The sequence below is a fragment of the Haematobia irritans genome, chromosome 1 (assembly GCF_050003625.1).
Source record: "Haematobia irritans isolate KBUSLIRL chromosome 1, ASM5000362v1, whole genome shotgun sequence".
In the NCBI taxonomy this organism is placed as follows: domain Eukaryota; kingdom Metazoa; phylum Arthropoda; class Insecta; order Diptera; family Muscidae; genus Haematobia; species Haematobia irritans.
The window spans coordinates 138,705,718-138,722,828 of record NC_134397.1 but is presented as its reverse complement, the minus strand read 5'-3'; the positions used below and the strand labels follow the sequence as shown (position 1 = coordinate 138,722,828).

Here is a 17,111-nt window from a genome sequence, read left to right as displayed (position 1 = left end):
ATTTTTTTGATGTTTTCGTCGGTAACCACCTCTTTCGGGCGTCCACTGCGTTCACCGCCCTCCTTGCTCATTTCACCACGCTTGTATTTTGTATACCAATCAATTATTGTTGATTTCCCTGGGGCAGAGTCCGGAAACTCATTATCAAGCCAAGTTTTTGCTTCCATCGTATTTTTTCCTTCAGAAAACAGTATTTTATCAAAACACGAAATTCCTTTTTTTCCATTTTTTTTCACAATAACAAAAGTTGCTTCACAAAAGACTCTCTATCTCACAAACTAATTGACTTACAGATGTCAAATTTTGACACGAATCATTTGAAGGTTGGTACTATATAAAAATAATATGCATTTAATACTAGCGACGCCATCTATGTGTCAGACCGGGGACTTATCAGCCAACCTGTTAGTTACGACGTTCACTTTTCTGAGTGCGGGAAGTTCTTTTAACACAATTTTTTATAACTCGCTTTTTTCATATTTATACCCTAAACCACATAGTGGTCAGGGTATAATAAGTTTGGTCGGTCAAAAAATGTGCCTACCAGAAATATGGATTTTAGACCCCATAAAATATATACCGATCGACTCAGAATCACCTCCTGAGTCGATCTAGCGCTTGGTGTCCGTCCGTCCGTCCGTCTGTCCATGTATTTGTTGTTCACAGGATTCCGGTCGCAATTATTAACCGATTTGGATGAAATTTGGTACAGGGTGGTTTTTGTGTACAAGGACGAACGCAAATTTAGATATAGCTCCCATATATATGTATCGCCCGATTTCGACAAATGGAGTCACGTTGCGCTTTTTTATAAACCGATCGTCATCAAATTTTGCACATAGTAAACTTTTTCATCACCCTTTAAGTCTGCAAAATTTCATCGAAATCGGTTCAGATTTAGATATAGCTCCCATATATATGTACCGCCCGATTTTCCCAAATTTGGCCATAAAAACCTTATTTATTAAGCGATCTTACTCAAAATTTGCTTACTCTAATCTTTTATCGTACTGACAATATGTGCCAAAAATAATCGAAATCGGTTCAGATTTAGATATAGCTCCCATATATATGTATGTATCGCCCGATTTTCCCAAATTTGGCCATAAAAACCTTATTTATTAAGCGATCTTAGTCAAACTTGGCTTACTCTAATCTTATACGGTACTGACAATATGTGCCAAAAATAATTGAAATCGGTTCAGATTTAGATATAGCTCCCATATATATGTATAGCCCGATTTTACCAAATCTAGCCGTAAAACCCTTATGTATCAACCGATAGTACTCAAAGTTGGCTAGATATAATATTCTATACCTCTAACTGTATGTGCGCAATTTCATCGAAATCGGTTCACATTTAGATATAGCTCCGTTATATATGTATCGCCCGATTTGGTCAAATTTGGCCGTAAAACCCTTATTTATCAACCGATCGTACTCAAAGTTGGCTAAATTTAAATTTCTATAGCTCTAACTGTATGTGCCAAATTTCATCGAAATCGGTTCAGATTTAGATATAGCACCCATATATATGTATCGCCTGATTTTGCCAAATTTGGCCGTAAACCCCTTATTTATCAACCGATCGTAACCAAGGTTGGCTAAATGCAATCTTCTATAGCACTAACTGTATGTGCAAAATTTCATCGAAATCGGTTCAAATTTAGATATAGCTCCCATATATATGTATCGCCCGATTTTGAAAAATTTGTCCCTAATAACCTTATTTTTGACCATAGGGCCCCTTTACTAACTGATCGTACTCAAATTTTACACAAAGTGACCTTCTGTGGTATCAATCATACCTGCAAAATATTATAGAAATTGGTTCAGATTTAGATATAGGTCCCATATATATGCATCGCTTTTTTTTGTCATATTTGGTCATAATACTCTTATTTATTAACCTATGTTATTCAAATTTCAAATTTTGATATACTAGCTGATCGTATTTAGACTTACATGTAGCTCTTACATATATCTATTGCCCTATTTGCAGAAATTTGGATTTATTACCCACAACTAATTGACCGATTTCCTCTTTTTTAATAATGGACTCAATATTAGTGGCATACTAACTCTTTTGGTGCAAAATAAACTATAGCTCCTAATATTAGACATTTCGGCTCAGATTGTGACAAGACACCCATAAACATGTACCCCCCTTTATGTTCTCTAAAACCTATACCAATGATACCCCACAAATGCTTATGTTTACTACTTCAGTAGGGGTGGTTTAGGATATGATATAGTCGGCCCCGCCCGACTTTCTACTTTACTCACTTGTTTTAATGTCGAAAACTTCATATAGTACTTGTATAAAACGTAAAATACGTAATGGAAGATGCAAATAGCCAAAAATATATGACGGTGGCAAAATGCCATTGTCATAAATACTCTTTATTATTTAATATAAAATTTCTAAATTGAAATTGTAATAACTTTAAGAATGAATTTATAAAATTACTTACTACTACTAGCCAAAAATAAAATAATTTTGTTTGACTTTGTATGTATTAAATCTTTTTCACATTCTTTAAAAGAGTCAACATTTATTACAAAAAAGTCTATACATTTTTTTCCAAACACACTTCCTTACAGCGAAAAGCAAGATGGTTGTTTATCTAAATTTTCCATTAAAAATCATAAAAAAAAATTAAAAATTATTTATTTGGCAAAATATGACACAATTTTATACTTCATATCCGACACATTGAATTGGAGCCACACCTTAAGAAGTGATACAAATTCAGTGCAACGGTTGTTGATATGGTGGACATTCCGTCCTATGACAAGCCCATGTTAAATTCATCGGTTCTGTGCCAATTTTGCACCACTTCCAGATCCAAAAAGAACATTTTCACTACTTTTTCAGTACAAATTCAGTGCAACGGCTGTTGATATGGTGGACATTCCGTCCTATGACAAGCCCATGTTAAATTCATCGGTTCTGTGCCAATTTTGCACCACTTCCAGATCCAAAAAGAACATTTTCACTACTTTTTTGGCGACGCCAAAAAATGGAAGATGCAAATAGCCAAAAATAAAATAATTTTTTTGACTTTATTAAAACTTTTTCACATTTTGTAAAGAGTCAACATTTATCACAAAAAAGTTTATACATTTTTTCCAAACACACTTCCTTGCAGCGAAAAGGAAGTTTATCTAAATTTTCGTTTGAGAGAAAATAGTTATTTTATGTGTATAGGCGATTTCATTATTTTTGACATTTTTTTTTCACAATTATTAAAGCCAAGGCACGTTGTTTGCTATATTTTCATGGATCTTTATTTATGAATGATACAAAAATGATTAGATATACTCGTAAATGTACTTGTTGTAATCATTCAAATATTATGGAAAGAATAAACTTGATTAATATGGTTATAGAGGTTTAACGTGATTTATGGTATATAGACACTATTGGGCGGTTGTATATTTTTAATAGAGTATTAGAAAAATTGCTCAAGTTTTGTTTAAAAATCAAATGTATATACTCAAAAGAATAAGTCAATAATAACAGCAAAGAAAAAATGTTTGAGTATGTCCTCTTTGCGAAAACAGCAAACTTATTACTCCAGTTTATGCAACAATAAAATATGTATATTTGCTATTTCAGTAATTTAAAATTTTGTCTTAATCAATTGCTGAAGAAAATGATTATGGCTAAATATTCGACTGAAATTTTTTCGATTTGTATATTTCTTAAAAATAAAAAGGAAGACCACATAGAGTTTGTTATCTTATATTCTATTCGATTAAGCTGTAAAAAAAAACGATTTTAATAAATATAAAAATTCTATCCATTATTTTGTTTCGAAGGTGGTGGAAAAATACCCTTCAAGGAATTTAAAAAAGAATTAGTGGATGGATCTATCCGCAGACTATAGCTATCTGTCGTATTATTAGATTCATTTGTCAAGACTTTACGCCAATTTTCAAATGCAAATTCGTTAGTAAGTTTATTTAATTTCAATTAGGTTAGAATATACACGCCATAAATTAATTTATTTTCTGTTAAAATTTCTGTAAAAATTTCCGTAGTTAAACTAACTCTAAATTTAACTTATTTTTATTGTAAAAAAAATTATTTGTTAGTAGTTAAATTTTATTACTTTTTGCGAAATTTTCCACAGCCCAATGAAATTTTCGTTTTTTTTTAAGTATGTCTCAAATATTTAATGAACTAAACGTGAGTATAAAGTTCGATGACCGTACACCTAAGTTCAATATGAACTAAAGCCAATGAAAATTTTCGTACGATTCTCAAAAATAGTATGAATGAACTACTGTATGGTTAAAATGGTCATGATTTGGCGCCAATGATTTTCTTCTTAACTTTTAGTTAATATTTTCTTCTATTAGAGGGTGTAATTTCGTGAACTGTAGTTAAAAAGTACAAAAGGGCACTAAATATGTTATTCCTGGTTTTAACAACGCTTTGGGGAAATCTCAAAATGTGTAGCAAAATTTAGTTCAATTTTCGTACGAGTTAGTTTATTCTTCCTATAAAACAGTTTACTTTTTTTTCGGTGTACTTTAGGGTCTAGTGAACAAAAATTCGTAAAATATTTACAGCAGTCCCTCGATTTACGTCGTCTCGGTTTACGTTGTTTCGATTTACGTCGTCAAATTTTGTTCCATCCATCTTCGATTTACGTCGCCATTATCAGAAACGCCTTCCATAAGTGAAATAAGTGCCAATGTTGATGACATCGAAATATTTATTTCTGAAATTCTTACGGAAAATTCGTCAATCTCTGATTAATATAGAATATATAACGCAATTGTCGAAGGCTTTTTTTTTATATGTATACAACGTAACGGTTTTTCATTTGTTTATGAACTTAATTTTTAAACCGTGATATTTTTATAACCATCACCATAGGGTATATTAACTTTGTCATTCCGTTTGTAACACATCGAAATATTGGTCTAAGACGTGTCGTGGTGAAATTCTGAGTCGATCTAGCTATGTCCGTCCATCTGTGGAAATCGCACTAACTTCCGAACGAAACAAGGTATCGACTTAAAACTTGGCACAAATAGTTGTTATTGATGTAGGTCGAATAGTACTGAAAATGGTATATCGGACGTTTACGTACAGCCCCCATATAAACCTACCCCCAGATTTGATCTCCGGAGCCTCTTGGAGGAGCAAATTTCATCCGATCCGGTTGAAATTTGGAACGTGGTGTTAGTATATGGTCTCTAACAACCATGCAAAAATTGGTCCACATCGGTCCATAATTATATATAGCCCCCATATTTGATCTCCGGAGCCTCTTGGAGGAGCAAATTTCATCCGATCCGGTTGAAATTTGGAACGTGGTGTTAGTATATGGTCTCTAACAACCATGCAAAAATTGGTCCACATCGGTCCATAATTATATATAGCCCCCATATAAACCGATTCCCAGATTTGGCTTGCGGAGCCTCAAAGAGAAGCAAATTTCATCCGATCAGGCTGAAATTTTGTACATGATGTTGGTATATGGTCTCTAACAACCATGCAAAAATTGGTTCACATCGGTTTATAATTATGTATAGCCCCCATATAAACCGATCCCAGATTTGGCTTGCGGAGCCTCTAAGAGAAGCAAATTTCATCCGATTCGGTTGAAATTTGGAACATGGTGTTAGTATAACAACTATGCCAGAATTGGTCCATATCGGTCCATAATTATATATAGCCCCCATATAAACCGTTCTCCAGATTTGACCTCCGGAGCCCCTGGAGGAGCAAAATTCATCCGATCCACTTCAAATTTGGAACGTGGTATTAGTATATGGCCGCTAACAACTATACAAAAGTTGGTCCATATCGGTCTATAGTTATATATAGCCGATCCATAATCACACAAAAATTGGTCCATATCGGTTCATAATCATGGTTGCCTCTCGGTACAAAAATAATCTACCAAAATTTTATTTCTATATACAATTTTGTCAAAATTGTATTTCTATAGAATATTTTGTCAAAATTTTATTTCTATAGAAAATTTTGTTAAAATTGTATTTCTATAGAAAATTTTGTCAAAATTTTATTTCTTTAGAAAATTTTGTCAAAATTTTATTTCTATAGAAAATTTTGTCAAAATTTTATTTCTTTAGAAAATTTTGTCAAAATTTTATTTCTATAGAAAAAATTTTATTTCTATAAAAAACTGAATTATATACGTATTTAATCGGCCTTTTTGTACCCTGCGCCACACTGTGGAACAGGGTATTATAAGTTAGTGCATATGTTTGCAACACCCAGAAGGCAAAAATGCTCAGGGTGGGCTCCTGAGTCGATATAGCCATGTCCGTCTGTCGGTGAACACATTTTTGTAATCAACGTCTAGGTCACAGTTTTAGTCCAATCGACTTCCAATTTGGCACAAGTATGTTTTTGGCTCAGAATAGAACCCTATTGATTTTGCGTTCCAAATTTGGTTGAAATCGGTTCAGATTTAGATATAGCTCCCATATATAACTTTCGGCCGATTTACACTCATATGACCACAGAGGCCAATTTTTTGCTCCGATTTAGTTGAAATTTTGCACAGGGTGTAGAATTAGCATTGTAGCTATGCGTGCCAAATTTGGTTGAAATCGGTTCAGATTTAGATATATCTCCCATATATAGTTTTCGCCCGATTTACACTCATATGACCACAGAGGCCAATTTTTAACTCCGATTTAGTTGAACTTGTGCACAGGAAGTAGAATTAGCATTGTAGCTATGCGTGCCAAATTTGGTTGAAATCGGTTCAGATTTAGATATAGCTCCCATATATATGTTTTTATGATTTCGACAAAAATGGGCAAAATACCAACATTTTCCTTGTAAAATCACCACTGCTTAGTCGAAAAGTTGTAAAAATGACTCTAATTTTCCTAAACTTCTAATACATATATATCGAGCGATAAATCATAAATAAACTTTTGCGAAGTTTCCTTAAAATTACTTCAGATTTAAGTGTTTCCCATATTTTTTACAAACATTGTGCTCCACCCTAGTGCATTAGCCGACTTAAATTTTGAGTCTATAGATTTTGTAGAAGTCTATCAAATTCTGTCCAGATAGAGTGATATTTAAATGTATGTATTTGGAACAAACATTTATATATAGCCCCAACACATTTGACGGATGTGATATGGTATCGAAAATTTAGATCTACAAAGTGGTGCAGGGTATAATATAGTCGGTCCCGCCCCACTTTAGACTTTCCTTACTTGTTTTAATTCAATATATACCACGTATGGACTTACTTACAATTTAGAAGAAGTATTAGGAGGTTTTAAGATACCTTGCCATCGGCAAGCGTTACCACATCCGAAGTAATTCGATTGTGGATGACAGTCTTTAGAAGAAGTTTCTACGCAATCCATGGTGGAGAGTACATAAGCTTCGGCCTGGCCGAACTTACGGCCGTATATACTTGTTTAAGCTAGATTACACTAAAACATATTTTAGTTTGGGTGAAACAAATAAAAATGTCAAATAACAATTAAAACAATATTTTATGAATATCTACAGTATTTGAACAAAAATTTGAATATTTATGAAATTGAGGCATAACAGTCGCATTTATTTTTGGTTCTTAAATATACTTTGGGGGAAAATCTATAACCTAAAAATTTTATAATTTGTTGTTCGTTAGACCCTGAAGTACAAAAATATAACAGCAGACAACGACTTCTGTTTTTAGCTTAGTTTTTAGTTTAGTTTGAGTGTACATCTCGTAAAGCTTCCTAAGATTTTGTTGTTTTTTATAAAAGATTTCAACTAATGCTCTTTGCTATTTCAACGAAGTTTATCAAAACTTTTTACCAAACGGTATGCTAATTTAGCAGTATTTGTTTGCTAGAGAAAATGTTTCTTTTTCAACTAACGGATGTTTGTTGAAACAACAACATTGACAGCTTTCCCATTTTCAACAAAGAAAATCTGCTAAACTTTTTTGCTGTTATGAATATCAAAAATTTTTGAGTGTAGGTTTTAAAATGTTAAAATGTTATGTTAATGTATATTTCTGCCCTCCAGTATCCTAAAAAGCTCCTAAATAAGATCAGCAAACATTTTGTTTTTTGTTATGTCTTAATTTGATAAATATCCCGATTTTTGGGCAAATGTAAGACATAATCCTAATATATTGTTTTTATGGTGTTACGATAGCCCCTAGTTTAACATATTGGTTTATTTCAAGCTTAAAGAAAAACACACAATGTTTATTATCTCAGCAAACAGTGATTGCTTTCCCTTTTCCAGCAGACTTTTTGCAGACTTTTCTGCTGTGTCTACTAACAAATTTCCTTGGGTGTATTATTAACAGAGTTTTTCATAAGAGTGTACCAAAAAGAAATAACCATAACAAGAACACCCTATATTGCAGTATCTCCTACATACCGGCGTCGACACAAGGAATCTCTCCAGTGACAACAAACAACTCAAATTACTTCGGAAAAAAATGTTATAGTCGCTAAAAAAATATATTGCCTTTGTTTTGTTTTTATAAGAAGTTACTTCAGTGCAAAATTTTTTCCCAATTTGTTTCTTCATTATCTCGATGATAATCATTAAAAATCATTCATAAAATGGTTTCAATTAACTTCCTCGATGTTTGACCCAAAAGTTCATTATTCCAAAATTATGCACATATTTGATGAAGACTACTTTTCTTCGGAGAAAGTGTTTATATTTTATAAGATATCGAATGTATAAATAATGACTTTATCATATATCGAACCAATACGAAAGAGTTAATAAAGAATTTATCATGAATTCCAGTGATTGCCAAAACAAATCGTTACGTGCGATTTCAGATTCACTTTTCTTTGGCACATATAATCAGTGTTTCCATATTGAAAGTTTTAATTATTTTATATACCCCGTCATACACTGAAGAAAATATGAACACTTATAGAAAACTGCGCTAAATTTGCACACTAACTTTCTCATTCAGTTTGCAACACATCGTGGTGAAATTCGGAGTCGATCTAGCAATCTGTTGAAATAACGCTAACTTCCGAACGAAACAAGTTATCGACTTGAAACTTGGCTCAAGTAGTTGCCATTGACGTAGGTTGGATGGTATATGGTCCATATCGGAGCAATTTAGTTATATTAACCGACACTTGACTTCCGGCGCCCCTTGGAAGAGCAAATTTCATCCTAAATTGGTACGTGATGTTAGTAGACGTCCTCTAACAGCCATATCGGTCCATCTTTATATATAGCCTTCATATGAATCGATTCCCAGATTTGACTTCCAGAGCCTCTTCGAGCAGCAAATTTAATCCGATCCAGTTGATATTTAGTACGTGATGTCAGTATATAGTTCCCAAGAACCATGCGACAACTGGTTCATATCGGTTCATATTCTTATATACCAATCCCCAGATTTGGCTTCCGGAGCCTCTTGGCAAATTTCATCAAATCCGGTTGAAATTGCCGTGCCCTCTAAAAACCATACAAAAATTGGTTCATATCGGTTCGTAACTATATATAGCCCCCATGCGAAAATTGGTTCACAACAGTTCATAATTATTTATAGACTCTATATTAAACTGATCAAGAACTAGAGGATTAAATACACTCATGGAAAAATGTCTGCTAAAAATAGCAGTCGATGTCTGCTGTTATATTTTTTTACTTCAGGGTCTAACGAACAACAAATTACATTTTTAGGTTATAAATTTTTCCCCAAAGAATATTTAAGAACCGAAAGTAGTTTTTGGTATATTTTTCCATTGTAATATACTTACAAGCTCCTAAATGCGATCAGCAAGCATTTTGTTTGTTGTTATGCCTTTATTTGGTAAGTATTCAAATTTTTGGGCAAATATTCATAAAATATTGTTCTATTGCGTTAGGATAGCCCCTAACTTGACATTTTTATTTGTTTCAGAAAAAAAGGGTGTAATCGATCTTAAAAAAATAGCAGACAATGTTTGCTACTTCAGCAAACAGTGAATGCTTTCCCTTATTCAGCAGACTTTTTGCTGTTTTAGCAGACTTTTCTGCTGAAAATTTTTTTGGAAAATAATTACATATTTGATACACATTTTTCGCATTTTTAATTTGCCTCCAGGATATGAACCACGATTTTGAAAGTCATAGGAATAATAAATATCATTAAATAAAAGGATTCGTTAAAAATAATTAAAATATATTATCTACTTTTCTTTAAAATTCGAAAAACAAGGTATAATGTCTCTACTGAAAAATGGGATTTTTTGACTTATACGATTTCTTTAAAAAACCACAGATATGATATATGGGCAATGTCTCAATTTAATCTGACTTTTTCCAAATTTAATGTGGCATTTGTCCTTGAGCCTAAATCAAGCAAACAACAAATACATGCATCAACAGACGGACGCCAAGGGCTAGATCAACCCAGAAGGTGATTCCAAGTTGATCAGTATAAACTTTATGGTGTCTAGAAGCAATATTTCTGGTTGGAACATTTATTTATTCTTGACAATGTATATTCAAAACTTAGTCGTTCCCATCAAGTATATTTCTAACCAATTACATTAATAAATATTTTTTTCTGTATATTGTACATATATTCCCAATCATATATATTATTAATATCAGTCCTTTGAGGAATTATCATATGCCAAAAAAGAACAAATTTTGTAAAATACATTCATATATTTATTGTGTAAATATATAACGTTTATAACGAGCTTGTATATGAAATATATTTTTCAACACCTGTTCATACAGTTCTTATATTTTTGCTTTGTTTCAAACAAGAAAATGCAAAAAAGAAACAAACAAGTAATAGGGTTGTATTAACACTAAATTAAATGTCATCAACAAATTAAAACGTTCGCAAAGAATACCTTTATTTGTTTACAAATGATGTGATTAACTGTGACAATTTTATATTAAATATTTATTTAAAAAAATTATATTCGGTTATAAATAATTTTAAAATTACAAAAAACAGGGACTTTAAGAGGACAAAAACGTTTTATTACATAACGTTACTGAGAACGAAACATAAAACAAATACATTTTAAAAACTCATACAATGTTTTAACATTTTTAAGGCAACTACATGAAGAAATACTTTCAATACAAATACAAAATCACTGCATGCAATTTCTTTTCTTAAGAAAAAAAACGAACTAAAAATTAAAATAAATAATGTTAAGGTATTATAATAAAGTCTGCAAATGAGCGAGGATGTGTTGATATGTAAGCGGCGGCATTAGTTACTTATATTCGCTCCAGTTCTACATTAATGCTATGGGCTGTGTCCTGTCCTTGCACGTTGTGTTTTTTTCGAACATAGTACCAGCCATTTCTCAACTTTTTTGTTTGGAAAAAGTTAAGGTTAATAAGAACCTGAGTTAGAAGTCTACGTAATTAAATTTAACAATCTAACAACTATTGTTGTTGTTGCTGGTTAACGTGGCTAACAACATTGCTGGTATTCGCCGCGTTTGGATTGGGATTGTGATTGGTGGCATTTACAGAGGCAGCATGTAGTTCTTGCAAATAGCGTTCCTCACGACGATTCTTTTCCAAAATTAGAGCACGTCTAAAAATAAATATAACATTTTTGAATAAATATAAGAGATACATATTGTTGTATTAAAATGTATGTTATAGGATTTATAATTTTTCTATTTTTCTAAAGAATTTTCCTTGGTTTATTCTTAATTCTTGGATCTATCAAACCAATTCTTAATTCTTTGACACAGATGAATCATCTATAAGCTGTTTCGAGTTGAAAATATTATTATCGGTTTAGTTTATACCGATTACACTTTTCAAATCTTGCCAACCAGAAACTTTAAAAAGCATTGATTACGTACAATTTCATATTTTAAAATTAAATAATTCAGTGGAGTAAAGGCTGTTTTTCGGCTCTTTCAAAAATTGTAACAACCCCTTTATTTAAGCGGACCTAGTACAAGGTGTTGATTTGCTACGATCTAGCTCACCGAATATTTTTCGTGGATAGGGACGAAATTTTTGAGTTGGGAACATGGGGATTTTGTGCGGAATACAATAGGGTGTAAATGGAGCATTTGGGCTTGAAGCAGACTCACAATTTTTGGGGGGCCATGAGCTAATTAAATATTTTTACTAAGGGCGTTTTCGTTTCGACAAAAATATGTTGCCTTGGTGTTACACTACTTTTTTCGTCATTATATTTTCACTCAAATGAGAGTGTAATTCCAAAATTATTGCTAATTCATAATATTGTGAGGGATACAGGACCCAAAAGCTATAACAGTGCCCTTCATATTTTGCAAACAATTTCGAGAATGTTGCACCTTTTTTACCAATCGAAATCGCCATAAGCTTAGCTGAGAAATTTTTCTACAGTTGTGAAATCATTTCATTGGGACTCGGGACTAAATGTTGTCCCTTCAGTGTTCCTCACTGATTTGGACAATATATAGATCATATTGATCTACCACCCAATGTTATTACTTGATTCTTTAGAAGTAAATTTTCGTTCATAAATACATGGTGACCGAACTCCCATTTTTATATCGAGCATTTGGAAGACGATTACCGCTCTCCTGGTTCCGTATTTCGAAGGTTGGATTGCATTGCAGCCAAGGTTGCCAGAGAGAAGTTCACCACTGTGGTATCACAATGGACTGAATAGTCTAAGTGAGCCTGATACATCGGGCTGCCACATAACCTAACCTAACCTAACCTAAGGTTGCCACAGTTTCTCTCCAACTAAGAGGTACTTCACAAATTTTTTATAGAAATAAAATTTTGACAAGATTTTCTATAGAAATAAAATGTTAACAAAATTTCTATAGAAATAAAATGTTGACAACATTTTCTATAGAAATAAAATTTTGACAAAATTTTCTATAGCAATTAAATTTTGACAAAATTTTCTATAGAAATAAAATTTTGACAAAATTTTCTATAGAAATAAAATTTTGACAAAATTTTCTATAGAAATAAAATTTTGACAAAATTTTCTATAGAAATAAAATTTTGACAAAATTTTCTATAGAAATAAAATTTTGACAAAATTTTCTATAGAAATAAAATTTTGACAAAATTTTCTATAGAAATAAAATTTTGACAACATTTTCTATAGAAATAAAATTTTGACAAAATTTTCTATAGAAATAAAATTTTGACAAAATTTTCTATAGAAATAAAATTTTTACAAAATTTTCTATAGAAAAAAAATTTTGACAAAATTTTCTATAGAAATAAAATTTTGACAAAATTTTCTACAGAAATAAAATTTTGACAAAATTTTCTATAGAAATAAAATTTTGACAAAATTTTCTATAGAAATAAAATTTTGACAAAATTTTCTATAGAAATAAAATTTTGACAAAATTTTCTATAGAAATAAAATTTTGACAAAATTTCTATAGAAATAAAATTTTGACAAAATTTTCTATAGAAATAAAATTTTGACAACATTTTCTATAGAAGTAAAATTTTGACAAAATTTTCTATAGAAATAAAATTTTGACAAAATTTTCTATAGAAAAAAAAAATTGACAAAATTTTCTATAGAAATAAACTTTTGACAAAATTTTCTACAGAAATAAAATTTTGACAAAATTTTCTATAGAAATAAATTGTCGAAAAGAGTTTTCTCTAGAAATAAGAATTTTAATGTCTTTAGATATAACCTAAATAAAAGTGGATTCACAATGTCCATACGAATCAGAAACCTTAAACCCCCTAAGGCACAGACTCTGCACCCACATTCCCGCCCTTTCCGACATGGATTGACACACCCCCATTACGCACTATAATCCGGACCATGATGAGGTGGAGACAGAGGGTTGAAACCAACTGCAGCTATATTTTTCTAAGAAAGTTGAAAAGATGGTAATTCCAGCAAGACGAGAATCCAGGCATTCATGATCATGGTATCGATCTCAAAAACACCTAATAATTGCAATGTCAAATCCGAACAAGTCAATTTTTAATTACTTTTGCAATAAACTATATTAAAAACGATAAACAATTAACCAAATTTATTGATTGAACTTACCTATAACGCTCATAGAATCCAACGATTGTACCCAACTCTTGTTTAAACAAACGAACCAACATGCCATCGAAACACTCCAATTCTTGAAGACTAAACATATTAAACTGCAGCATATGATCTTTGGATGAGTCTGCCTCTGAGTAAACAACCAACCATTTAGGAATCTCTTCCAATAGATATGGGTTTGCCGGAACCAGGGCATTATGTGTATGTGTTGGTGGGGTATATGTTTCAGGACGTATAGCCTTTGGGGGTTCAGCCGATGTAGTATACACATAATATGATGTAAGGCATGGGTGTTGGCGTTGACATTGACCAGTATATTGATTTTCATAGTAAGTACCATGTACTTTGGAGACAACAGTACGCCAACCAACCGGAAGACCTTCTCGTTCTAGTGGATGAGACCAATGTGTTGTATGGGCATTATGATCAACATAATATTTACGCCCATGCAGCGTGTAGTGTGTGGCCCAACCTGGAGGCAATGGTAGTTCCTCTTCCAATGACTGTTGCGATGGATGTTTATGCAGTTGTTGAGATGTCGGCGTATTGGACGAATTGTGGTTTTTGTTTCCCGTATTCTGATACAATGATTGCATAGATGTTGAGGAATTCCCTTGAGCAAAGTTATGGCTGTGAGGTGTGGCACGAGAGCTTGAACTGAGATCATATGAAGACATCATTTGGTTGTGATTGTGGCTGTTTGAGGTGGGCGACAGATGTTGAGATGTCTGATTATGTTGAATCTGATGATTACTTTGATATGTGTGATTAATATTACTGGCCATGGAGGTCGTATTACTATATATGGGCGACTCGGAACGATTTCCATGTGTAGATAATGACATTTGAGACATAGCATGAACAGGAGGAACTAATGAGTTCGAAACTCTATAGGGATTTTCGTAAATTGGATATGATTCAGATGAATAGCTCTGAGTCAGTGGAGGATGATGAGGTTGTTGATGTTGTTGTTGTTGATGGTGTTGATATTGATGGGGTGTTACACCTCGGGGCAGTTGTAATATATTAGATTGAAATGAATCCAAGCGATCTCGAACCATGTTGTTATGTCCATCAAAGGAATTTGCGTGCTTTTGATTGGAGGAGAAGCTGCGTTGGAAGTAACTCGACTGTGAATGTTGCAATGGAGATGACGATCGCATCCGATCAATTTGCTCAATATTAACATAGTTGTTGCTATTGGTCGCATAATTATTGTTATTATTACTATGTCCACCACTGGGTATATCCAAATTATTTGTCGAAAAATACGAATGGGAGGGTGCAACTAGCGGTTGTTGGAATTGTTGTTGGTGATGATGGGCATTATGATGGAGCTGAACCTGCGGTAATGTGGATCTCATGGAACTCGTAGATGGTGGCAATTGTGACTTTGCTCTCCTAGCATGATAATAGTCCGGTTGTGTATCCGTATAGGTGTTTCGATTAACACTACCAGATCGCCCACGCCCTGAAAGCGTTCCTCCCCCACCATCGCAACTTGGTGATGCAGAAGCGCATCTCTGTAGAGTTTTCGATTTTTGCTTTGTTCTCTCGTCGAAAGACCAAACATTTATCACCGGTATTTCGGGAGGCGTGTCCTTTTTCACATACTTCCCCACTACGCCCTCTTTGTGTGCAGCTGCGGTTTTGTCTTTATTCCGGCGAGAGAGCATCGGCGGCTTACGATTGCACAGCAAAATTGTTAAGTAGTTCATGCAACATCCAGTAAAGGAGGTCGCAGTAGAAATAAATCCCTATTTGATTCAGATCCAAAAATATGGCGAACCTTTCTAAGAAGTTTTTAGACCAAAAAAGGCCTTAAATATGCCGATGAGTAGAAACCCCACTACAATGTGCCAGATGCTGCACTGTTTTCGAACTTTTGAATAACCAACGACACCATCACTTTTACGAGACAACACATATAACAAAGGATTATCCGTTTGCACAATATAAAATTAAAAATAAAATCAAGAAGCACAAATTCACAAGGCACATCGAAATTCAAAAGCGTTCCATTGCAAAACTAAAATGATTGATCGATCGAACAGCTGTTTCATATTGACGTTAGAAGCGCCGCAACCGTTTGCAGAACGTTCACATTTGTCATGTCGATTCGTAAACTCTTTCCAACACTGGATTCCGTTTTTTCATAAATAAATAAATAAAATAACAAATTTCGTATTGGTAATGCAGTTAGCAATGCCATGACAGTTTGGCACAATGCAATTAAATCCTCCCTTTCCAATAGGTGGAAAAATAGATTTTTAACAAATCTTATAAAAATTTGTACAAAATAGATGCCGATTGAGTAAAATTTTTAACACATATCGCTATATTCTGGATTTAATTTTAAATTGTCAATAATCCGCCCCCCTTACATATTTTGTCAAATTCGAAATTGTTTTCCAATTAGGTTTCTGATAATATATTATCATGGTTTGGAATATAAAAAATGATGAACATTTGGGGTAATTGAATTGGGAAATCAGAACGGGGAGATATTAATTATTTTAAAAAAATAATGACAACGTCAATTTGTTCTTCGTCATAGATAATTTTATCGCGTGTTGCATGCGAAAAGGAAATGTTAACCACGGAAGAAAAAAGTTCATGAAGGCAAAATCCCTGCCAACATTTTTTGAATTTGGGGACGCTTCTGAGAATCCCCACTACGTCGAAAACAGTCGTATACGATATCCAAAACTCCTCGGAAAAGCGCCGTCACTATTGAGAAGTTGTACCACGCCAAGTTACTACAAAAAAGTATCGCATGAGTGCAATTATTAGGAGCCCTTCTGAATACATTTAGAAGGACGCCAATAAGAGCCCCTTCAAACAATCAGACAAAGTGCATTTTAAGATAGTTGTAAAAGAATCATTGTGGTCAAGTAAAACACGATTGTTCAGATGTTTATTAATTTTATGAAACATTTATAAATTCTCATAAATATAACATTTATACGACTATCACATCACATTTAACACATTTTTATGCATTAATAAGAGATTGATGTTGAGTTACAAGATGTAAGTTAAATGTTGTAGCGTCTATCAGCCAGTACTTTTATTCCCAATGGAGGCAGCGTGTCTGGA

General features: G+C 32.9%; 1 protein-coding gene across 1 annotated transcript; it reads right to left on the bottom strand.

Moving 5' to 3' along the window:
- Positions 1-10,956: 10,956 nt before the first annotated feature.
- sav (scaffold protein salvador) lies at positions 10,957-15,880 on the bottom strand. The gene is made up of 2 exons (XM_075291758.1): positions 14,007-15,880; positions 10,957-11,549 (listed from the first exon to the last, which is right to left on the bottom strand). Exons 1-2 carry the CDS (start codon positions 15,728-15,730, stop codon positions 11,396-11,398), a joined length of 1,878 nt encoding a protein of 625 aa, XP_075147873.1. The 5' UTR covers positions 15,731-15,880; the 3' UTR covers positions 10,957-11,395.
- Between the last annotated feature and the right edge of the window lie 1,231 nt (positions 15,881-17,111).